This window comes from Tricharina praecox (genome assembly GCF_024521635.1).
Source record: "Tricharina praecox strain CBS 144465 chromosome Unknown BZA05scaffold_32, whole genome shotgun sequence".
NCBI classification, from domain to species: domain Eukaryota; kingdom Fungi; phylum Ascomycota; class Pezizomycetes; order Pezizales; family Pyronemataceae; genus Tricharina; species Tricharina praecox.
The window spans coordinates 220,871-243,447 of NW_026250434.1; the positions used below are offsets into that span (position 1 = coordinate 220,871).

General features: G+C 54.3%; 7 protein-coding genes across 7 annotated transcripts; 2 read left to right on the forward strand and 5 right to left on the reverse strand.

Moving 5' to 3' along the window:
• Positions 1–385: 385 nt before the first annotated feature.
• BZA05DRAFT_410457 (uncharacterized protein) lies at positions 386–1,719 on the forward strand. The gene is made up of 2 exons (XM_051484900.1): positions 386–724; positions 865–1,719. The coding sequence occupies exons 1-2, from the start codon at positions 398–400 to the stop codon at positions 1,405–1,407; spliced, it is 870 nt and encodes a 289-aa protein (XP_051335665.1). The 5' UTR covers positions 386–397; the 3' UTR covers positions 1,408–1,719.
• An 8,744-nt stretch (positions 1,720–10,463) lies between these two features.
• Positions 10,464–11,796, reverse strand: BZA05DRAFT_379146 (uncharacterized protein). Its single transcript, XM_051481879.1, has 2 exons — positions 11,446–11,796; positions 10,464–11,381 (listed from the first exon to the last, which is right to left on the reverse strand). Exons 1-2 carry the CDS (start codon positions 11,573–11,575, stop codon positions 10,888–10,890), a joined length of 624 nt encoding a protein of 207 aa, XP_051335666.1. The 5' UTR covers positions 11,576–11,796; the 3' UTR covers positions 10,464–10,887.
• Positions 11,797–11,924: 128 nt separating this feature from the next.
• BZA05DRAFT_410465 (uncharacterized protein) lies at positions 11,925–13,022 on the reverse strand. The gene has a single exon (XM_051484901.1). It carries the CDS (start codon positions 12,967–12,969, stop codon positions 12,166–12,168), a length of 804 nt encoding a protein of 267 aa, XP_051335667.1. The 5' UTR covers positions 12,970–13,022; the 3' UTR covers positions 11,925–12,165.
• A 1,029-nt stretch (positions 13,023–14,051) lies between these two features.
• BZA05DRAFT_461291 (family 61 glycoside hydrolase) lies at positions 14,052–14,962 on the forward strand (the record flags this gene model as incomplete). The annotated part of the gene is made up of 4 exons (XM_051487676.1): positions 14,052–14,139; positions 14,196–14,653; positions 14,734–14,863; positions 14,919–14,962. Exons 1-4 carry the CDS (start codon positions 14,079–14,081, stop codon positions 14,960–14,962), a joined length of 693 nt encoding a protein of 230 aa, XP_051335668.1. The 5' UTR covers positions 14,052–14,078.
• A 1,572-nt stretch (positions 14,963–16,534) lies between these two features.
• Positions 16,535–17,044, reverse strand: BZA05DRAFT_448637 (cyanate hydratase; the record flags this gene model as incomplete). The annotated part of the gene is made up of 2 exons (XM_051487275.1): positions 16,535–16,972; positions 17,030–17,044. The coding sequence occupies 2 exons, from the start codon at positions 17,042–17,044 to the stop codon at positions 16,535–16,537; spliced, it is 453 nt and encodes a 150-aa protein (XP_051335669.1).
• Positions 17,045–18,183: 1,139 nt separating this feature from the next.
• On the reverse strand, positions 18,184–19,677 carry BZA05DRAFT_410470 (uracil phosphoribosyltransferase-domain-containing protein). Its single transcript, XM_051484902.1, has 4 exons — positions 19,075–19,677; positions 18,766–18,995; positions 18,576–18,709; positions 18,184–18,513 (listed from the first exon to the last, which is right to left on the reverse strand). Exons 1-4 carry the CDS (start codon positions 19,349–19,351, stop codon positions 18,468–18,470), a joined length of 687 nt encoding a protein of 228 aa, XP_051335670.1. The 5' UTR covers positions 19,352–19,677; the 3' UTR covers positions 18,184–18,467.
• A 105-nt stretch (positions 19,678–19,782) lies between these two features.
• BZA05DRAFT_410471 (uncharacterized protein) lies at positions 19,783–21,699 on the reverse strand. Its single transcript, XM_051484903.1, has 3 exons — positions 20,992–21,699; positions 20,148–20,925; positions 19,783–20,083 (listed from the first exon to the last, which is right to left on the reverse strand). The coding sequence occupies exons 1-3, from the start codon at positions 21,255–21,257 to the stop codon at positions 20,015–20,017; spliced, it is 1,113 nt and encodes a 370-aa protein (XP_051335671.1). The 5' UTR covers positions 21,258–21,699; the 3' UTR covers positions 19,783–20,014.
• Positions 21,700–22,577: the final 878 nt, after the last annotated feature.

Genomic DNA, 22,577 nt, shown 5'->3' on the forward strand with positions numbered 1-22,577 from the left:
AGGAGGAGGAGGAGGAGGAGGAGGAGGAGGAGGAGGAGGAAATGTGTGTGCTTGAGCGTTATATGATGGTGGTGGTGGTGGGCTCTTCCGTCAAGTTATGTATTGCACGTTTGGATGCGGTTGGAAGAACTGCACGCATCTGGCTGGCCATCGTGACCGAGTTACGTACAGGCTAGCGACTCGAAGGCGCCAGCATCTCCTAATGGAGCATCGTTGCAGCTCTTTTGTTCTTTTTCTTTTTGTTCGGCGTCGCGGATTCGTTGGAGTGCAGCACTGCGGAACCCTGCTCCCCTGCGGATCGAACAGACTACGGTCGTACTGCTAGTGGCTGGTTACTCGACAGTAGCGGTGGTGGTTTCTCGTCTCTCGTTACTCCAAGAGATCTCTCCATGCGGCGATGCACAAGCTCTTCACCAGCTCCGGAGGAGTCTGGCCGAACTGCCCCTCTGCCTGCCGGTCCCCATTGCCCCTCCGCCTGCCATCGGCCTGCCACCACGACGCCTCAAGGCCCAATGGGACAAGGGAATGGCCTGTCAGTCTGCCTACCTGCCACTACATCCTCTACCAACCTACATACCCGAACGGCTTGCTTACGCTGAGCAACGCTTCCAACTGCTCGGAAACGAAATCGAGAACTCTGACTCTGAACTTGCTTTTTCCCCTCGCCCCAACTTTTTCGTCGCCGGTGACGGTGGTGGCCGGCAGTGTGGTGTGCTTGCCTTCTCTGCCGCACTCTAGTTATGTAACGAATCGACGGGGACGGACCAGACACGCCATCATACCGTACGCACCCCCGGCCGACGCAACCCAGCCCAGACGGTGCGGTACGGTACGAGGTGATGTACCTTAATTCTCATTACGTACGTTAGCCTCAGCGCGAAAGAACGACACCCATTCATCGAGAGACCGGCGGCACGGATCCATAGAGGCGTTGTGGAGAGACAGCGAGAGACAGCGGCATGCAAGGCTTCGAGCAGATGCTGCGAAGTGCGGAATCATGGGGACACAGGATGGAGATGGAGTCGACGTTTCCGCGGATCAGGGGGCTGGGCTGGGTCTGGAGTACGGTATGTACTCTACGCGATGTCGAGTACTCCAACTCTCGACATCGCAACTCCTCGGTTGGCTGTGCGGATCCCATCACGATTTTGGATTCTCGCGGCAGCTAACCAATTGTTTTTACAGTATACATATAGGCTCCAATCACTATGGCTGTCTCCAAGAAGCCCCTTGAAGGCCAGCATCCATCCAGCAACCTCTCGGCCACCACCGACAGCCAGCTTTTCATTTTCATCCCCCATCATCTACCATCCATCATCGAAAGAACCTTTTTCTACATACGCTCCAACGGCTACATTGGTCATCCCTATCCCTGACGGCAGCTCGCTGCTGCACTCCAACTCTTAAACCCCCGCCTCGCTGGCATCTCTACCACTAGTTAGTTAGAGTAGCACGCGCATGACCTGAACCTGCAACCGGCGGGTCACAGTCGACTCTCGAGCGTGTGGCATCCTGCAAAGAAAGAAAGGAAGAAAGAAAAAAAGTTGCTGCTGTCGCCAGAAAATTCTACTACATATGGCTTGGCTTGGCTGGCTGGCCTCTGCGGATTTTGCGAGCCACGTGCGCCGTGCGGGCTAACTAAGTGCTAAGTTTACACGCGGCCGGCGGGTGTTGACCGTTGTCGGCGATGCCCAAGGGCAGGAATAAAGAAGAAGGATGCAGAGAAGAAGACACTGATTAGGCAAGTAGGCAGCTAGGTAGGAAGCAGGTAGGTACTCCATGTGCGAGATGATGCCCGGCTTTGACTATCTTTGTCGCAAATGTCGAGTTCACGGTTCGACGGTTGCGCGGCAAGGCGGCATGTCGGCATGGAATGCATGTGGCTGCCCAGATGACGACCCTGACTGCAGTTCTAACTTTGAGGGCCGTCACCGTCACCATCGATCGAGCTCGGCATCGCGGCCAACACAGTCGATATGACGGCCGTTGATATGACGGCCGTTGATATATACCCTCAGTACCTAAGGTGTGTATGTACGATTGAGGACGCCGGCGCAGACGCCGGCTGCGGCAGCGGCAGCGGGTGGGATTCCCGATGGAAATCTGGAGATGTGGGGATTTATATGCCTACCTGGGTGCTTATGATGCCTACCTACCCACTCCATGGAGCTGGCACGTGCGATAAAGCTTGCTCCGATAAGGTGAACCGAGCATTTACCTACCCCATATCATACAAGGTATATACTAGGTAGTAATATGCAGTCATAGGGCTGAGGAATCCGTGAAGAATCCGTGAGCAATGAACATGCGAGTGCCAACTTCCACGCCCAGTTTAAACTTGGTTCCATTGCCCCACTACCCCACCACCCCACTACCTTGGGTACATACATTGTACGAGCATCGTGAGCCCATATGTGCTATACATAGTACACTGCAGACTCCCGGATTCCCAGATGGAAGATTCTCGGATTCCCAGAGTCCTCACGCGTCACCGAGTCGACGCGGAAATAGAAGTCGTTGGGAATTTCTATCTAGGTATTGACGAGAATGGGCATTGAGTCCCGCTGCCCGCACAATCCTCTTTTGTTCGAATACCTAGAGTACACCACATGCTTTGTGGTAGGTATGTCCTCTTCCACGATGCTAACTAAGCCTTAAGGGCGGTTCAACACCGCCGAGTGATGTCCGAGTGGTGTCTGTCGAGTGTCGAAGGAGGAGATACGATAAGATGAGATAGGTACCGTAGGATACCGTATGATGAGCTACTGACGGATAAGATAAGATAAGATTTGATGGCAATTAATGACATGGATACCGATAAGATAAAGGTACCAGCTTGTCAACTCCTCATCTGCGCTATCTTATCCAATTACGAGTGATATATCACATACGCAGACCTGTGTCTCGTGCACCAGGGCCAAGGTTGGGGCCATAGGTGGATAGTTGGCGGCGCTGGTGGGGCAGGAGGTATGTGAAGAAAGTTACGTCGTCACAACCTGACGAGCTCAAAGGCCAGGACACGTAATGGGGGAAAAGTGAAATAGGTAAGACACGCAATGGCCATTCGCAATGGACATTCGCAATGGATACCTATCGCAATGGCCTGCGCAACGGTTATGCGTAATGAGGGAAGGGAAATACTCAGGATTTTGGGAGGACAGGTGTCCTCCAGTATACACAGTACTGCATTTCTTGTTTTCTGGTCGTATAGGTATAAACTTTCTAGGTACCTATGTTGTTCGCTCTTTTATTTCTCAACCAAGTACCTACTCAGTCAATTCACTGTATTGTTTCCTTCTCTCTCTCTCTCTCTCTCTCTCTCTCTCTCTCTCTCTCTCTCTCTCTGGCTCCCGTCCGTACGATCATACTTCCGCACCGCCCATCAACAGTATGTACAACGTACATACAAAGTAGGTACAGATCACACGTCCTGTTGTGCTATGTTCTCGGGAATACCTACCTATAGGGCACATCTTGTTCTTGTTCTTGTTCTTGTTCTTGCATTCCATCACGAGATGTTTGACTGCATTTACGCACCTTGCAGGTATACGGTATACCTATCATATAGAGTTGTATTGGAAGGTTATCGGTAGATATTGCTGCGGACGCAATGCACAGATGGCGATGGAATTGGTGCGTGCTGGACTGGACGCTCTTCAGCTGGCCGTTTTCTGCGCCTTTCGAATATTGAGATAAGCGTCGATCCGTAACTAGGGTCAGTCTACCGTGAGAGAGATGGATCGTATTCCGGCGTCACCAACGGGGTGGATATGCTAGTTGTTTACTAAGGTGAGGAAACGACACAAGATGGGGCCAATCCTACCATCGCTCTTGGTCTCTTTCAGCTGCTTATTCCACCATTCCACCACACGCCAACGGCCGTGACAGCAAGCCACCATCTCATTTGCGGATCTGGAGGAGGAGGAGGAGGAGGGGGGATGCCTAGCCAGAAGGCGTACCTGCGTAGGTACCGATTGCCCTCCAACATAGTTCCGGAATCCCACCAACCAACCAGATGATCGCAGCCCCCCCACAAACGTGAGATAAGCTCCTCTGCGTTGTGACGCTGTCGATGCGAGCTGTCGAGATGCGCCTCGTCTCGTCTTGTCTCCGGTTGCGACCGCCGCATTGGCTGCGTGCAGTGATGCAGTGATCGTTCAGTTGCTCCGAGCAACCGCGTGCATGGCGTGTGTACCACCACCTTCCTCCAAACGAGGGACGAAAGAGGTGGAAACAAGCCTTCCGGGGGGGTGTGGGGGCCGGGGGAGGGGGACAAACGGGAGCTTGAGAAGATCGTACATGTGGCGCAGCTATGTAGCAGCTACCCTAACTAACTAAGGGAGTCGTGGCACGGCAGGCGAGCGGTTTCGATGATCCACCCAGCGCAGCGTTCGAAACCTGGTTTGGTTGGCCGAGGAGAGTGCAGGCGGCGGGCCAATGATGCCTGCGTGAGGCGATACGACATCGCTCCTGCTGCTGCTGTTCAGCTCAACTCCAACCCAGACTTCCCCGAAACGCAGATGCCATGGGTACTAGTATCGTACTCTGTGGATCTTCCGCGGTCAACTGTTGCCGGAGTCATGTCTTACTAGGTATATTAATCTAGACAGGTCGGATGCAATTACTGATGAAACAAAAACAATAATCGGGAAGGTGTACCCGAGCCCAGGCGGAGGCGCGGGAGATGGGGGTGCCAGTGATCTGGACCGTGAACAGGGAAGCGGATGAAATGTACGCTGCCGCAGTCCTCGCCTTCATTTCTTCAAGATCGAATACCTACAAGATGGTGCTCGCTACCGGAGACGTGCCCGTACTCTTGGCTTCTCCATATTATTGCTGTGATGACATGACATGCGCACATTCACCGCTGACATCTTTCCTCGTCCTCTCGCATACAGCCAGAGCAACAATGAAAGACGCAGACGCAGTTTGTATGTTTGTTCGCATCAACTGGAGGCAGTGTAATACCAGTGACACAGTGGGAGGCGACATGCGCAAGCACAGCGGCCAGCTCCGCAACATTCAAAAATAAGATTAATATTAGAACCGATATGTTATCGGATTTCAGATATTAAACTGAAAAGAACAGATACTACACTTGATCTAAGCCAAAAGGCTGTAGAAGGGAAATTGTTAGCGGGATATTCGCTGATGTTGAATGTTGGGGGTAGAGATGACATACCAAAGAGAGCTAAAGAGAAAAGAACAGGAGAGGGGCGGAACGGGGCTTTATATAGTTGTTGGAGGGGCACTAGCCTCGTCGGGCTCTTGCCGCTACTAGGGCTTAGGGCTACTCCAGTTAAGGTCTGTGCTTTTGTCTTGCCCTTCGGTAGTTGCTTGGCTGCTCCCGATAGTAACGTGATCTTCTGGCTGTCTTTCGGTCCCGACGATGTCGCCTTGTGCACTGTCCGAGGGGTCCTTTGCTCACTCACAGCTGGTGTTTTTTTTGGTTTTGTTTCAACATAACACATTCGACCCTATGTATGTAGGTCGCGGCATCCAGTATGTACCTACGTATCTTATTTACTCCAGGTCTGAGTTCGGCACATTGCGGCCAGCTGCCCTCTTCCTCCACCCCCTTCGGGTACATAGATTATCACTCGCCGATGGACCGAACCGTTAGCGAATTGGTTGGGGAAATGGTGAAGCAAGAGAGAGCGGAGCTGAGGCGAGGAGGAGGAGGAGGAGGAGGGTGCTGAAGCCGATGGGGAGGAGGGCACTCAAGCTGAGGAGTCCAGCGACGCAGAATAGCGGTCCAGAAAGTTGCGGTGGAGGTGGGGTGACTCGAGGGTGCGGGAACGACTCGAGGGCGGGGGGACGACTCGAGGGCGAGTGCGGGTGCTCGGACGACTCGAGGGCGCGGGGACGAGTGCGGGCGCAGGGGCGACTCGAGGGCGCAGGGGCGTTTGCGGGTGCGCGGGAGCGATAAATTTTCGGGAAAGGCCAGGACGGAGGGCAGGGAAAGCCACATCGGGCCGCCTGACGAAAGTTAGGTTTGGACAGTGGCGTGGAAACGGGGGGGTGAACGAGATGATATTGCCATGATCTTGTTAGGTCGCATGCAATCAATGATTAAACGGAAAAAAAAAAGGAAATGATGAAGCATGTTCCCCATCATCCAACTCGGACGGCGCGCTGTCTCCCCTTGCCATCACCCAAGCTATTGACGATTTATTGACAATATGCATACCGAAAATGAGGGGATGCTCCATGCAGCGAGTGATATCCCGGTGACGCATTTCCGCTGCGCAGTGCTACTGTGGTACGTCTACTAGTAGCGAGCATTCGGTCGCATTAGATGCTAGCTATCCAGCACACCGAGTGACTCCGCCGCTTCTGACTATGTGCCCAGTCTCCATCGGCCCACACCGCTCGGGCGAGAGCCATCTATTCTCGTGAGCATGTCTTATTACCTACGGTATCACTCGGCTGCGTAGTCACGTGGAAGGTACCTACTGGTTCTGCGGAGTTCCTACGCTACTACCTATTAGCAGATGCCCTCCCCAATCGACTATTCTCTCCATATCCACATCCACGAGACCAGTTCTTGTACAGACACACATTAGGTGCACATGTAGAATAATGGCCGGATTTCGGGCGTACATACACGGTAGAGTACACGGTAGAGTACCTACCCCGTCGATCGGATCCACTGATCTGCTTCGCCAATAGGTACTCCACTCTAGATACTCCACTCTGGGCACTATGTAGAGTAGATGCTCCCCCCTCGGTAATCTTGTCTTCAGGGATCCGCATGTACATAGAGTACATGGAGTATTGTACATGATCTCGCCCTCAAGTTTCGAGCATCACTTGCAATTGCCTGTCATAGGTACTTACGTCAGAAATCCCCCACGACGACACGGCTAACCAGCATCGAAAGAAAGCTCCATAGCAACGGTACCTGCATGTGCCCGTGGTTGTGGAACCTTGGGCGCTGTTATCACGGTTGCAACACACAGCGGCATCGAGGGGCCCATCCCATCTGCAGCAGATGGAGAGAAGTGCGATGAATAAGTAGCTTTAGAATACACAGTCGACACCGGCCAACACCGGCCGACACCCGCCGACACGATGTACCTCCCGCCCCATCATTGATAAATGACGAGGAATAAATATACAGAGATGGGAAACGCAACCCAAGCCAAGCCAAACGAAGGGTAGAAAAAGGGAATCAATTACAAACGCCGTCCATCCATCCAGCCATCCAGCCATCCGGCCATCGTCCGTCAAGTTACCCCATGTATCTCATCTAAATATCTGCCTCCCGCGCGCGCGCCCAAACGAACGAACGCTTACGACCTCCTGCTCTTTGTGCTCTCAATCCTCTTTGCAGCCTCCGCCGCACTCGAGAGGCTGTCGTAGAACGTTCTGACCCTTTCGTGCGCCATCACCTTCTTCTCCTCGAACCCCAGCACTTGGAGACCCTCTTTGCAGGTAGCACGCGAGAGCGCAACGTACGCCTGTCCCTTCTCGAACGCTCTTCGGAGGTCCACCTTGACTCTCTCTAGTGTTTGGCCCTGAGCCTTGTGGATCGACAGCGCCCAGGCGAGGATGAGGGGAACCTGGTTTCGTGCAGCTTGGACCTCACCGTTGGGTAGCTCGATCTTCCACTGTTCGGGTTGGCAGAGGAGCTGCCGTGAGGTACCGTCCATCAGTGCGAACTGCACCAGGGGCCACAGCTGCGACGTGTCAACGGCACCAGGCAGCTTCTTTTGCTTCGAGGCAATATCAATTTCGCCGTCTTCCGTCATTATGTCGAACGTCTTTGCGCTCATGAAGCCCACCACACGACCGAGGGAGCCGTTGACGAGCGTATCGTCGACATTCTTGATGAGCATGACTTGAGAGTGTATCTTGAGTTCGATCGACATGGGAGCCATGCAGTTGCCGAGCAGTTTTGCACGGAACTTTGGATCCGTGACGGACCCGGTATCCATCGCTTGGAATCGCATTACCTCTCCGGGCAGACTGCGCATCTTCTGGTTGTTGGCAGTATCGACCTCGCTACGTGTGGAGAAGAGCTCTGTAGCTTGGATACCATCGTCGTACTGGATCGGTCGGGAGAGTTGCCGGAATGCATCAACGGTTTCCTTGCTCAACTTTCCCAGTCGCATCTCGTTGAGCATGCGAGCAAACTCCGGATCTCGCTGACGGAAGACTTGTGTCAAGCCGATAGTATGTGCGATGCAAGAATTCCACGTTTTTGCATCGAACGCAAAAGTGGCGATCTTGCCGCTATCGGGAACCGGAGGTAATTGGAAGAAATCACCGGTGATGACCAACTGTATCCCACCGAAGGGCTGGCCGTTGTTCCGGATCTGTCTTGCGATTGCCTCTAGCTTGTCAAACAGATCTCCGTCCACCATGGAAATTTCGTCCATGATGAGAATCTTGGTCCGAATCCAGCGTGTCCGAGCTTTTTGGTTTTTCTTTATCTTCTTCACGAGATCGGCGACGGATTCCTTGCCGAGTCCGATGCCGGAAAAGCTGTGGAGAGTAACACCGCCGATGTTACACGCAGCGAGGCCGGTAGATGCCGTGACCGCAACCGCGTCCGAGTCCTTCTTGTGATTTCTCTTCAGCTCCAAGATGAGTTCCCTGAGCAAAACGGACTTTCCAGTTCCTGCAATCTCCAGTCAGTCACGATTCCAACATTCCGAGAGTTCACTGCAAAGTACACACCAGCGGATCCCGTAAAGAAGACGCTCTGCCTCGAGTTCATAACGAGATCAACCACCCGTTTCTGTTCCTCGCTCAAGAAAATATGCGCAACCTGCTCCTTGCCCTTCTTCGCCCTCTTGATGTCCTCCGGATCGCCTGTCGCCGTGGTGATCGACCGCTTCTGCTGATTCGCCGCATTCCGTTTCCTGGCTTCCTTCCTGCCCGCCTCAACATTGGAGAAGGAGTCATTCCACGGCATTACGCCGCTCGCAATCTTCCGTGTCCCGACCTTGCTGCTGCTGGTTTTCGGCGTCGTCACGATTTCCACCTTAGCCACCTTCGTCACTTGCTCCTCCACCGTCCACGGGAAAATGCGCGCCTTCTTCCTCTTCGGCTTCACCACCTCCTCTTCCTGTATTGGGGCCCTCGGCTTCGGCGACTCAAAATGTTCCGCCGGCGATGACGACCACGGCAACGGCTGGCTGCTGCCGAAGAGGTCATTCCCGTGCTGCTGCAGCTGCAGCCGCGAATTCACTAGCGGCCTCGGTGCGAACTCGAGGCCCTCAAAGTCATCGTGGTGTACAGGCGCTGCTGGTGGGAGGAAGCTCTGCGGCGAGCTCTGATCTGTTTGCGGCGGGGGCGTGGGCAATGTAGCAGCGGCGGCGGTAAGCGAGGGGTAGATGATTGGCTCCGTTGTGTCAAAATCCAAGTCGCAATCGTCGTCGAAATCCGCCTCGTCGAAGTATACGGCGTCGTGCAGAGCTGACATCCTGTCCTTCGGTGGCTCTTCGAACGATTGAAATGCTGGCGGAACGAGCTCCTGGAATGCAGACTGGCTGTTGAACACCGACGCGAGACCTCCTTGCTGGTGCTGGCTCAAAGAACGCTTTCGTGAAATCGACGAGTACGGGGATACGCTCGACGACGTCAGGGAGGGAGTGGTGCCGAGTGTCGGGTAGCTGACTGTGGAGGTGTGCGATGGTCCGAAGGCATCATTGCTGGAGGAGGGATTAGCCGGCCGCTTGACGAACGCGTTTGCTATCGTCTGCTGGGTCGTGGTTCTCGAAGAGGGCGAGGAGTGGAGAGGATTCGGCTTTAATTGGGTCGGTTTGCTTGACGAGACGGCACGCTGGAGCATGTTGTATCGCACGAACTGAGTGGAGATTGTAGGGTTGTTGGCAGCGACGGTGGTGGTTAATGTGGCGAGACGCGACCCAGGGGTTGATGGTGGGTGGGGTGGGTTCAGATAGTTGAGCGAGAGTATGGAGGAGTGGAATTGGCGTTGTTGTGGTCGTCGGGTTGTCGCGTTTGCGTATCGCAAGGTCAAGGCGCGCAGCACTTGTGACGTTTTGGGTAAATGAGGGCTGACCATCCACCCACTCTTTATTTTCGACTTTTTTTTCTTTTTGCCCCTCTCCTCTGAATTAAGAAATGTAGGGTATGAGGGGAACGTTTGTGAGCAAAGGAACACACAAACCGAGATTGACTTCACTCTTCACGGGAGAAGAGCGCAAATGGGATCGAACGAAGGAACGAATGAGTGATTGGCTGGCTGGCGATGCGGCTCTCTAGATGAGCGTGGGGCAGCAAAAAAATAATCAGGTGGGACAAAATAGAGTGGAGAACGATCTCGCGGAGGGCCTTGTGTGCATATGTGGACGATATACTAAGGGCTTAGGGTATCGAAGGCTGAAGGAAGACAACGAGGAAGGAGAAGAAGCGACAGGTGCAATGCGGACAGATATCGGGAGAGAGCTGGCTGGAGGTGGAGACTACTGAATGAACGTGTGATGAAGTGTGGCAGTTTGACTTGACAAATCCTTAATCGTGGTCTGGAGTACTAGTAGTTATGCCTAGAAGCAAAGAAAAGAAAAGAAGATGAAGAAAAGACTGCCATGCCCGCCAGCATCCATGCGTATGCTGAGCTAGGTATATAAGTTACATGCCATCAATGAAGAGTAAGCGGCGGGAAATAGAACAAACAAGCCAACACCAGGTCGAAAGAACAAACTCCTCCACGGCTTCCGGCCATGCAACTCATTATCATCAATCAGCACGCAACAAACCAACCGGACCGCTAGAGAAAGGAACCCCCAAGAAAAAAGAGTCGAAGGAAAAAAGAACCTCGCACCAGAACTCCAAACCCCACAAGGAACACGAAACGCCCCAAACCAGCCTCAGCTCCTCAAACCAGCCCCAATTCCTCTCCCCTCGCTCCGCAGCTTACTTGTCCTTCTCTTTGTCCCCGCTACCCCCACCCGTCAGAATCTCCCTAACCCTCGAGATCCTATCGACCGCCCTCTCCAGCACTCCTAACCGCTCCCTCTTGTCATTGTCCCTCTTCTCCAGCGTTGCCACCCGTTCCTCAAGTTTGCTCCTAGCCCTGCGCTCCTCGGCCACCATTTCGTTGGCGCTCTGGAACAAGCTCGCACTGAGATCTTCGAGCTCGGCGGTGACCTGCTGCAGCTGCTCTTCGGCCTTAATCCTCAGGCGGCGCTCCTTCGCCAACTCGGAAGCCGGCGATGCGTTGGTAGGCAAGATATCTGGTGGCGGCGACGGGGGAACGCTCCTTCTCAGCGCCGTCGTCGGAAACAGGAACGCACTGATGCGGTTCGCGGGGGATGGCGACCTCGGCCCGGGTTCTGGCGGCGCGAAGGACGGGGAAATTGGTGGGCGTAGGAGTCGTAACTCGGACTCGTAGGCGTGGATCTTCGCGTCTGCCGGGGAAGGAGATTAGTGGGATCGCTCGAGAGGGTGGGGGCTAAGAGAGGGGGGTGCTACTTGCTATCGTCACCTTGTCGCTCAGGTAGGCTATTTGCTCTTCGAGGTCGTGGTTACGATGGGCATCGGATCCGCAGCTGAAACATTTTGCGGGTGAGCGCGGTTCTGTTGGTGGTGTCGAGTTGGTCATGGCACAACGGTTACCGCTATGGTGTTGTAGGAGCTGTAAAGGCTGTGATGGAGCTGGTGATGAGGAATGAATGGCTTGCAAAGGAGAGACTACGGTGAAGGGAGGGAAAACAAGAAGAAGGGGAGAAGTACGAGAGGGAGAAGAAGGTCGTAGAGCATTGCCGATCGTGAAACCTCGCGTCTGGTGTCTGATCAGGCGTTGGTGTGCCCCTGATCTTGACCTGAAATGCTGCAGGGCCGGGCGGGCGCTTCCCACAATCTTAAGCTTATCATCACGAGGGGGGGTGTGCATCCATGCGTCTGCTCAATCACTTACAACGCGAGAGTTATTTTTGAAGTAACAGATTGAACGGGCCACGTGCTCGAATACTCTATCGGGTACGCATACACCGGGAACGAAGAACCATTGCGCTTTAAAACGATGGAGACAGCACAGGATGTGTTCGCAGCATGAGAATGACCGTGGGAGGCGCACGGTATCGAATTCTATTCGGAGCACCCATCGCCCAACAAGACACAAGACACAAGAAACACATCGCAAAAAACGCCCAACAAAGCCCTCAAGGTACACGCCCGAAGCCCAAGAAAACACTATCCCCGACCTCTGAAGAACCTCCTCCTGCCTTGGCCTCCACCCTGGAATCCGCCCCGTCCGCTGCCACCTCCGCTGCCACCTCCGCCGCCAAACCTGCCACCCTCCTCCCACGCCGGAGGACCCCGCTCCTCCGGTTCCTCCCTCGGCCGCTTGACCGTCGGCAACGGCAGCGTCGCAGGACTAACCCACTTCGGATGCGCGCCCTCCTTGCAGCCCTTCCCACCGCCGACCGCACCAGCCACCGTGCTCCCATCAGGACAAAACCCGGCCAAAAAGAACTTACACATCAACGGCCTCCGCACATGTTTCCGCGCACACTTTGGACCGAGCTCGCAGAACCCATTGTCGTATCGCTGGCAGCGCGGGATCCGCGATTCCGGGTCGACGTGTAGGTACAGACACTCTTCGCCGTTGCTGCAGTACCCATTCCGCACGAAGAAATTGCACTCCGGCATCTTCCGGAGGTTGTACTCGTGCAGGAACTCGCAGCCCTCGCCCTTCTTGCATAGTGATCGCAGCCAGTGCTTGCACACTAGATTGTTGAACGACGAGGACGAGTTGTTGGTCGAGAGGAAGTGTTTATCGAGACAGCTGTTACCGAGCGGGCAGTGGCCCTGTAGGAACAGCGGACATGTCTTGCGCGTCGGGTCGAGGCCGAACCGGTATTCTTTGCGCAGGAAACTGTTGAAGGCGAAGCGGTCGACCGAGCGCGGGGTGGATGGCGGGCTGAGGATAATATCGGCGTAGCTGCTTGGGGGGGTGTAGGCGGCTGCGCCGGGGTGGATGTCGCTGTCCGTCATGGTCGTTGTCTGGGGGTTGTCGCGTCGCAAGTAACTGGAGCTCGTGATGACGGTTCGAACTCTACTATAGATTGCGGCGTAGCAATGGCGCCAAGCATTTATACGCCTCCGCACTGTGGCTAGTGTTGGGTGATATTCCATGAACTTTTCAGCACTCTATCCAACGCACACTCATCACTCGGCCCCGGTCCATCAACCGCCAATTCCGGCATCGGATCTTTCAAGCATGCACAACCGCGCGGAAAGTCCGGGGTACCTAAACTCCCATGCACGTCGCATATTGATTTTTCATATCGAGATTTCTGCATTCAGACACCATCCCCCGTTGATGGGAACGTCAACTACCATCTCCGTGAAACTTACAACCGCCAGTCATGGTACTTGGGCGGTGGTTTCCGTGTCCCTTCGCTTGGTGGACTCATTTCAAATTCTAGAAGTATACTTCTGAGCTGGTGTCGGTGGTAAAGATACCTACAGCGTGAAACAGTGGTCAGACCATCACGATATTGTCATTTTGAACGCTATGCTACCATGGCTACATCTTATCCTTCACTGTGGGATGGGTGTCCTTCACTGTGATATGGGGTGTAGATACTCCATCTCATGCTTTCCTGGCCATGAAATGCAGTGATTAGTGCTGAAGAGTTGGCTGCATCGCCGGAACCTCCCCTATGCATTTCCCGAAGTTCCACCAACTATACCAAACGAAAAGGTAGGATAAATGTCTGACCCCGCCTTTCACGCCACGATCTCATGATCGCATCACTCTGGCTGACCGGAAAAGCATCGTGGAGATTCCGGCGGGGAAGCGGAGATTCGGAGTGAGCATGCGTGGCACCTACATACTGCCTACTGCAGGAACAAAAAAACGTCAAACGTCAACATCCCTTCGCTTCGTCTCCCATCCCATGGTGCATTACCTACGGGATGGACGGGGGGGGGCAAGTAATCTCAAGGTCGTCCGCGTGGCCCATTCCCCTCCCCTCCCGTCTCGGCGAAACAATCAGCGAAGACCGAATGCATAGGGTATATAAGGTGGAGGTATTGGCCATCGGAGGTGCCTACCAACATCGCCATCAGCATCCAGAAGCTCGCAGACAGCATCCAAGATGAAGCTCCTCTCCACTGCCCTCCTCTTCGCCGCCGTTATCGGCCAGGCTTCTGCTCACTGTACACCTCCCCCTTCTCCCCCACGCCATGAGTAGCCGCTGACGCCCAACCCCCAGACCGCTTCCTCAAGCTGATTGCCAACGGCGCCACCGGCGCCGAATACGCCAGCATCCGCACCAACACCAACGCCAACTCGCCCGTGACCGACGTGACCAGCGAAGACCTCCGCTGCAACGTGGGGGCTCTGGCGAGTGCTTCGAGCACCACGACGACCTCGGTGACCGCGGGCAGCACCATCGGCTTCGAAGCTGACATTGCCGTGTTCCACCCAGGAGTCTTCAACATCTACATGGCGAAGGCGCCCAGCACCGCCGCGGCGTTCGACGGCAGCGGCTCAGTGTGGTTCAAGGTCTGGGAGGAGGGCCCAGCTAGCATCACTACCTCTGCCATCACCTTCGATACTACTTCCACGCAGTTTAAGTTCACCGTGCCGAAGACACTGCCAGATGGAGAGTACCTCGTCAGGATCGAACACATTGCCCTGCATAGTGCGAGCACTTTCGGGGGCGCTCAGGTACGTACATAGCGTCAGCGTGGTTGGGGCGAGCGAGAGAGGCGGAGGGCGGGAGGCTAATGTGTCGTGTTGCTGGGCAGTTCTATATCTCCTGTGCGCAGATCAAGGTCACGGGCGGTGGCTCAGGCAGCCCAAGTCCCAAGGTCGCGATTCCAGGTGTATACACCGGCAACGAGCCCGGCATTCTGCTCAGCATCTGGTGGCCCATTCGTGAGTTTTTGCTTCCCTTCATTATACGCATGTTCAGCACTGACGACGGATGAAGCTACCACCTACACCCAACCCGGCCCGGCAGTTTGGTCTGGTTAGATGGAGAGAGGAGAGAAGGTGTACTATATGTGTTGCGTGTCAAATGGGTTCCGAGAGAACTAGCAATTCATTTTATGTTTATACTTTATTATCAAGCCATATGGAGCGTCGAAGCTCTTGCTATGTCGGTTGCCCGAATCGTTGGTGTCTGCTGTTGTGATTTCCAAGCTGTCTTGTGGGACTTCCAAGCTGCGCACGCAGTGATATACACCCAAGTATCGCAGGCTTCCAAGATGTTCCATCCTACGACGACAATTACCCATTCTTCTACCATCTCCTTCCCACAACATGCGGTAAATTGTTCACTAACATTCACTTTCTCACGAAAACTGACACTAGCTACCCAGCTGCAGACCGAAGATGCCGTGCAGGCGGCATCCAGTAACCTACAAGCCTGTATACACCGACTACCTAAGTAATTCCGCTCGTCGTAGTCAAAAATTTGCAACCGCAACCATTATCATTCCCTCCGTCCGCCTTATGTACTCAGCCAACAAAACCGCTCAGTATCAAGGAACTGCGTCATGCATTGTCAATCGGAATAACGGAAAGTACTGCCAGGTATCGAAGACGAGAATCTCCCGTCAACAAAATCCTTGTCAAACCAGCTACTACCTTTGTCTGGCAGAACAGTGGTGGATAACGAAGCGGTAACTGTTCACTTTGTGCACCTCTCGGCGCAGGAGTTGGGCTGTTTCAAACAGGCCACAGTCAGCTCGCGGAAATCTGTCTGACATGGATGAACTTCAGCGACAATTGCGACCGTTGTTGTTATTATGGTTATCCCGTCAGAACATATCAGAAGAATCGCTCGCTATCAGACGGAAACTACTGGACACACGCACTCTATGTCGCACTGCCGACCTCCATCCACTGCAGTCGGTCGGGTCGGCGAATCACGTGCGTCGAGTGTGTCGAGCATCATTTATGTACAACGAACCGTCTCGCCGGCTAAGAGGATCTGGATCCGGATACTGCAGAGACACAAAAAAACACTGGGCAAACTGGCACCGGCCCCCTCCGTCCTTTAACCCGATGTCTCGGAAAAGCGTCGTTTCCGGATGCATGGACGAGGGGAGGATGGAGACGCGTTCGCACGAGTTCAGTTCTGGCTCGACGAAGCCCCCCCCACCGGACGAACGGTTGTATGTATGTCTTATGTACCTAAGCCGCCGTGGGGAATACGGTACCAGGAAATTGTGGAGAAATTGGGAAGATCCTTCATTTATGCATACCTCTACGATCATCATGTGATTGGACGAAACGAGATGCTAGAGCAGGTTCGCGGCCTGTGGTTATTGTAGATCTGAGGCATACCTGTTTTTATGTCGTACACCTCCCTCAATGTACTTGTGTTTCATCATTCATGGGAACCATCAATCCATCCAATTTTCAAACGGAAAAATATAATTCTGTAGAGTACATAGATCGTGATCTCATCACTACAGCCACCACTACCATCACCACTCTCCCAGCGACGAGCCAGCAACTAAAACCTCGAGAAAGGCAGCCTACGCAGCGACAATATTAGCCACTACCCCGTCCCAACGCACGCCCTCAGAGCCATCAAACTCACCACTTGCCCCTCAGGGTAATAACCGCCCAAGTTCCATGCTCATCGACCTCCTTCTCGACCTTCGTGCTGAAGGAGATAGCACTCATGATGCCGTCACCAAACTTCTCATTGAGAACCGCCTTATAGGCCATTCCATAGTTCTGAACAATTTCGTACAGGCGGTAAACCAGGGGTTCCCTCGGGGGCATAGGTGTGAGGTGTCCCCTGTTTGGGAAGTCCTCTGCGAGCGGCTGCAGGAACGCCTCGGGTATGCCGAGGACGGAGGCGAGCGCGGTCACGTCTTCGGGCGACGCCCGCGACTGCCCGTAGAAGATCGCGGCGACCGCGACTTCGTCGCGTCCGAGCTTTGCTGATAGCTCCGCGAACGTGATGTTCAGCGACTTTTTGGCCGCGAACAAGGTGCTCGAGATCGCTGGGAGCGCGGGGTTAGTGGCCTGGCGTGGGGTTAGCTGCGTGCATAGCTGGAGAAGACAGGCGGATGGGGTGGCTACTTCGTAAGAGGTCATGGCTGGTCTGGCTGTGCGGGGAGGATTGAGGGTGTGGGGTTGTGGTCCTGGTAGTTTGTGGAGGTGGAGAGAGCTTTATGTGGTCTCGTCGTCCGCAACCCGGGGATCCATCGGATGGAAGGGAAGGGAGGGGCAAGCTCGCGGGCGTGCTAAAGTAGCTTTCATCACGTCATAGGAAGGTCGTTGGGTGGTAGGTGGACATTGATGACGGAGTTATCCGGCGGGGTTGCAATGGATGTGTTGTGTGTGTGCCGTAGATCCCACCATCTCATCACACAATAATCGTCGAAGGCCGGCCGGCGGGCGCGGGTATATGCGAAGGGTAGAGTCGACGTCGGCAGCATGTCGGATCACTCGGTGTGGTAAACGCGCTAAACCGAGCTCGATACGCGTCGACATGAACTCTCCTCGGGCCCGCCTATGTACTACACAGGGTTACCAGTAATCGCCTGTACAATACGGACACAACCCATCTTTGATGGCCCAGCGTTTGATCACCGGTGGCCAATAGCACTGGTTGTCCGGGTCGTTGCGAGCGCCATGACAGAAGCTGGCGAGACGCTTAGTGATGTGGCTGCAACCGCGCCATGTCCTTCGCTCGTACCTACACATATTTATAGTGCAGGTATATAGGGGGGCAGGTGAGGTAAAGAGGAAAGTTGAGCTGATTGCAAGATGAAGATGGTGAAGATGATGGTGGTGATGATAATGATGACGAAGTGCGCAGTATGTTTTCAAGCCCGTGGATCAAAGTGTTATGGTTAATTGGACATGAGATAGATACCGCAGGAAATGGAACTGGGCTGTTGGTCCTCTTTAGTACTCTCCACTAGGTGTCTGATAAGCGGTGGTTACATATACACTTCAATAAGCAGAACCCACAAGCAATAGCTATGTGCGAGTATCAAACCAAGCTATCTATCACGCGCTGGGGGGGTGTTGGCGGGTGGCCGGTTCGACGACACTACTTGCCTGCATATTCACTGCACAAAGATGGGAGGGGGTACCGGCATAGCGCTAGTAGGATGGAGCCTTTTAATGGCCTTGGAGCTGTTGGGCTATGGAACAGCTGTTATTGGGGATTCTCATGAGGGAATTTGGTAAGCCAGAGAGGGTCCGAAGAGCGAGTATGTGGTCAAGGCTGAAACTGCCGCCGTCTTCAGGAAGGGCGTTAGACACGTGTGGGACATAATAAAGCCACAGAAAATGCCGAGGAATGAACGATGGAATGCTGTGGCGCCCCGCCTGGTAAGGTATCATGTGGAATGCAGGAAATTTCACCAATACAAAGAGTAAGAAGGAAACGCCCCCCTCCTCTTCCCCCCTGCCAGAAACAAATCCCAACCGGTAACAGAGCAGGTATCCAGCTGAGAATGACTCGTCTCCTGTAGGCGCCAATTGTAAAACGATGCGGGTATAGTGCTTATTTGCCAATCGTAAGGAAGAGGCGATCTCCTATGTCGCCAACTCTGCTTGCTATTAGCTTTCTGCGCTTGCTTCTACAGCAGAGGAAGGAAGCTCATATACTTACCCAGGAACAATCATGCCACCACCAACCCCTCCTAACTCCTTGTCCACGGCACCAACGAAGATCTCGACACCTTCAGCTTCATTCGCGGCCCTGGTAACACCTTCGGTGCTGCCCAGAATGCTAAGCACCAAGATCTACGCCATCCATCAGTCCATCACTTTCACTCGTCATCTCGCAGAAGCAAACACACCTTGGGAACACCCCACTCCTTGAGGGTCTGTATCGCAGCCTCCGCCGTGCCGCCAGTGGCGATGACGGGATCGACAACGATAGCGAGATCACAGGGACCAGCATCACCGGTGGTAGGCGTTACGCGGGTCGGGAGATTGTTGTAGTACTCGACGGGCTGCAACGAGGTCTTCTCGCGGAACAGTCCGAGGTGGTGTACTGGCACTGGCACCGGGAGGATGGTCTGAAGGGCTGCAAGGTGTCAGCACAACAATCGCCTATTATGGGAGGTGGGAGAGGAGGAGGGGATGATGGGACGGAAGAATTATACCTTCAACCATTCCCAATCCGCTACGGAGAATGGGGACCAGGACGATGCGCGAGGGATTGGTCTTGTAAACATCGAAGCTGACACCCAGGGGGGATACATCCGTGCCGTCGACTGTGGTGGTGAGAACCTTGCTCAACGCCTCTGATCCGAGAAGGATGGACAATTCGTGAACTAAAGCTTTGGTCTCCTTGGGCGAGGTGCTCGCCGAGCGGAGCTGCGAGAGCTTCGCCAGGAGACAGGGATGGCTGCTGACGGTTACATTTGCGGGCAAAGACATGCTGGGTGGGATTATGTGTAGGACCGACGGGGTGGGAATTGGAATTGTTGTGGTAGTTGGGTTGGTGATGATGATTGTTTTGATGATGGCGAGGACGAAGGATGTGGAAAGGGAGGAGGAGGTGATAGAAGAGGATTGGTGGGTTGAAGGGAGTGGAGGGTTGAGTGACAGCACACACAGAGGTGTGAGGCCCCACGGGACCTTATGCGCCTAGCTTCGGTTTCAGCTCTCTGAGCTTTAACCCGACTCGTGGTGCCGCTGCCGAACCACAGAATCCAGATGGCGGAGAGCCAGATAGGCACCGCCGGCACAAGCCGAAGGCGGGGGATTGGCAGGGGTAGCTATCGTCCAAGCATGCCCGTCGGCGTGATGGTGGCTAGTCAAAGTCTATGCACCCCACAACCGCCGGCCCTCGCCGTGCTCTAATCTAGCGACAAATCGAAGCCAAATCACTTTAAAGTTTACTCTGCTAGTATGAGACTATACATAGCAGTCTCCTCTGACATCTTCTCCTCGCTTGGCTTCACTATAAGTAGTCTTCCGGGGCGATTCGTGCGCTCTGTGCCAGTTTAGGCCAATTGCCGGAGCTCTCCTCTCTGTCGAGATTCGTTGACTAACATTACCATGTACTATATCCACACCCGACGGGTCCTCCTTCGTTGACTACTCCATCTTGCCTGTGACCTCCATCGTCTCGCCGTTCTTCTCGCCCGACTGCAGCATCTTCTCAATCTGTCCGGGACGTCGAATTAGCATTCGTCTCGGCTTCGGTTCCAGGGCCGGATGGCTTGTTTACCAGCTCAAGATCTCTCCATGCCTCTTCCGGCGTTTGTCTGCCATCGATCTCGCCCTTCAGGACACCCTTCGCAAACGCCATAAGTTCCTCCTTGACTGAGGAATTGCCCGAGATCGTCTTCACCTCCTCCTGCGCACCTTTCTCGCTTGGCCGCACCGTAACCTTTCCACCGCCACCAACCACCACCACACCACGCTCACACGCAACCGAAAACTCATAACAATTATCGGTGGTGCCAAAGCCCAGTGAAAAGGTCCCCACGGTGCCCGCCTTGGTCCTCATTATCGCATTAACCGTGTCGACAGGCGGCAGATGCTCTTGATTACACCTCGAGAAAGCGGAGACCCTCTCGATAACCTCGTCCTCGCCGAGCAGCATCCTTAAGCCCGCAACCTGGTGCACACCCCCATCCATAATGAATCCACCGGGGAACGACGGCGTCTTGCGCCAGCTCGTGGCAAAATACTTGTTCGTCTCCGGCTCGACCATGCTCGCAACGCGCACGTTGAAGTTCAGGATCCGGCCAAGCCCTTCGATGCGCGTGCGTGCGTAGCCCCACGCTCCTTGGAACCGGTAGTTCTCGGCGACGGCCCACAGCGCAGACGTAACGTGTGTGTGTGCCGTGGTCGCTAGGAAGGCGGGGGTTTCCGGCCGCTGCGAGAACAGCAGAAGCTCCCGCGCTGCACTGAGGGTCGGCGCGATGGGCTTCTCCGAGAGCACATGTTTGCCAGCGCCCAAACACGCGCGGATAATCGAGGGCTGCACGGGGATCGGTAGGCTGGACGAAAAACGTCAGCTATCTGCCTCCATCTGTCCATCCGGGGGGAGGGGGGATGGTAATAACCAGATGATAACAGCATCGATATCCTCACGCCTCAACAGCGCCTCGAGATCGTGGTCCTTGCTCTCGGAGGCATACGCCTCCACATCTTGGAGCCCGGCCTCTTTAGCAGCCGCAGTAAGCTTTTCCGCAGACGCAATAGAACGGCTGTAGATAGCCTTCAGCTGCACGGTATCCGCGCACTCCAGAATGGCCGGAAGGTGTTGTTCGCGCGCGAAGATGCCGCTGCCGAGGAGGGCTATGGATAGCTTCTGTTTCTGTTCTGACATCGTTGATTCGTTGTAGGTATGCTGATATCTCAGTGGTGAAGACGCGGCGGACAGACGCAAGCTTGATAAAGTGTTCCGAACGGATTGTTTCAAGATTTGGATGCGGAGAAGTTGCCCGTCCCCTCCGCTCAGGGTGCGACGGAAGACGTCATCGCATCTGCGATCTGCCAGCTGCAGGGATGAGTATTTTCTGTTGACGTGACGGGCCCCGCCGCCGCCGCGAAGAGGGGCTTGGGGGCAATATATAGTGTTTGTGGCGGGAGTCGCCGGGGCGCGCCATGGGAAACGGTGAAGTATTGACACATGTATTTTTGGGAGTTTGGGAGGTTGGACGCATATCTGGTAACCGTCTCACGGTAATAAAGGTGAGATTCCCAGGTACCATACAGAAGTTAGAAATATCTCGGAACAACTGGCCAAAAGTTTTCTCGAAGTTGTTTCCTTATCACCGGTACCATCTCATCTCCAGCGGGAGAGGATAAGTACATATGAGACAGGCGGGCCGCCGAATACCAAAGTTTTCAGGTATCTACTGACCTGTCGATCCCTGGAACCATATGTAAAGTACCGGTATCATGGCACCAGTGACTGTACTCCATGGGTTCGCCGGTACAAACATACAACGAATACCCCAGCTCTCCGTTCCCTGTATGCACAAATTCGGGGCTTCACGGCAGAGCAGGTATATGTAAGGGTGCTTTTCCCCTCAACTTCACCTGCTTCCCGGATACCGTAGCGGCGGCGGCGGTGGAAAATAGGTTGACGGACCAGCAAATCCGTTCGATCCCACGGCGGCGCAGCGCATCGCGGTGAAAACCTTCCTCCTGTTTATCCTCTGATTATTACCATATCTTGATCCGCATTCTTCCTTCTCCCTTATCGCCACATAGTGATCATCTCCACACGTTTGGCGAAGATCAGATAACAAACACCCCACGCCTGACCGATCAGATCCGCATGCACGCTCTAGAGTACTCTAGAATGCCTTGCTTGCATCCCGGTGGTTGGGTTGCATGATGACCCTAACCGAAGCAATCAGCTTTGCAGCTCCGAAGAGCTATCATACATATCGATGGAGGAATCCGATCAACTAGAGTATCGGTGTGCACTGTGGAGATAGATGGATGGGAGCTGTGTGTGATATGGATGCTGAAAGGCATCATGCACTCTTGTTCTGTGCGCGGGAGGGCGAGCTCTGGAATGGACTCCGATGGAGGTCAAGGGTTCGGAGGTAACCAAGATTTGCGAGGGGTAACTGCTAGCTGTGGATGGGTGCCATGTGGGGGACGGAGACTTGCTTTCATCCTAGCGGCGAGCATC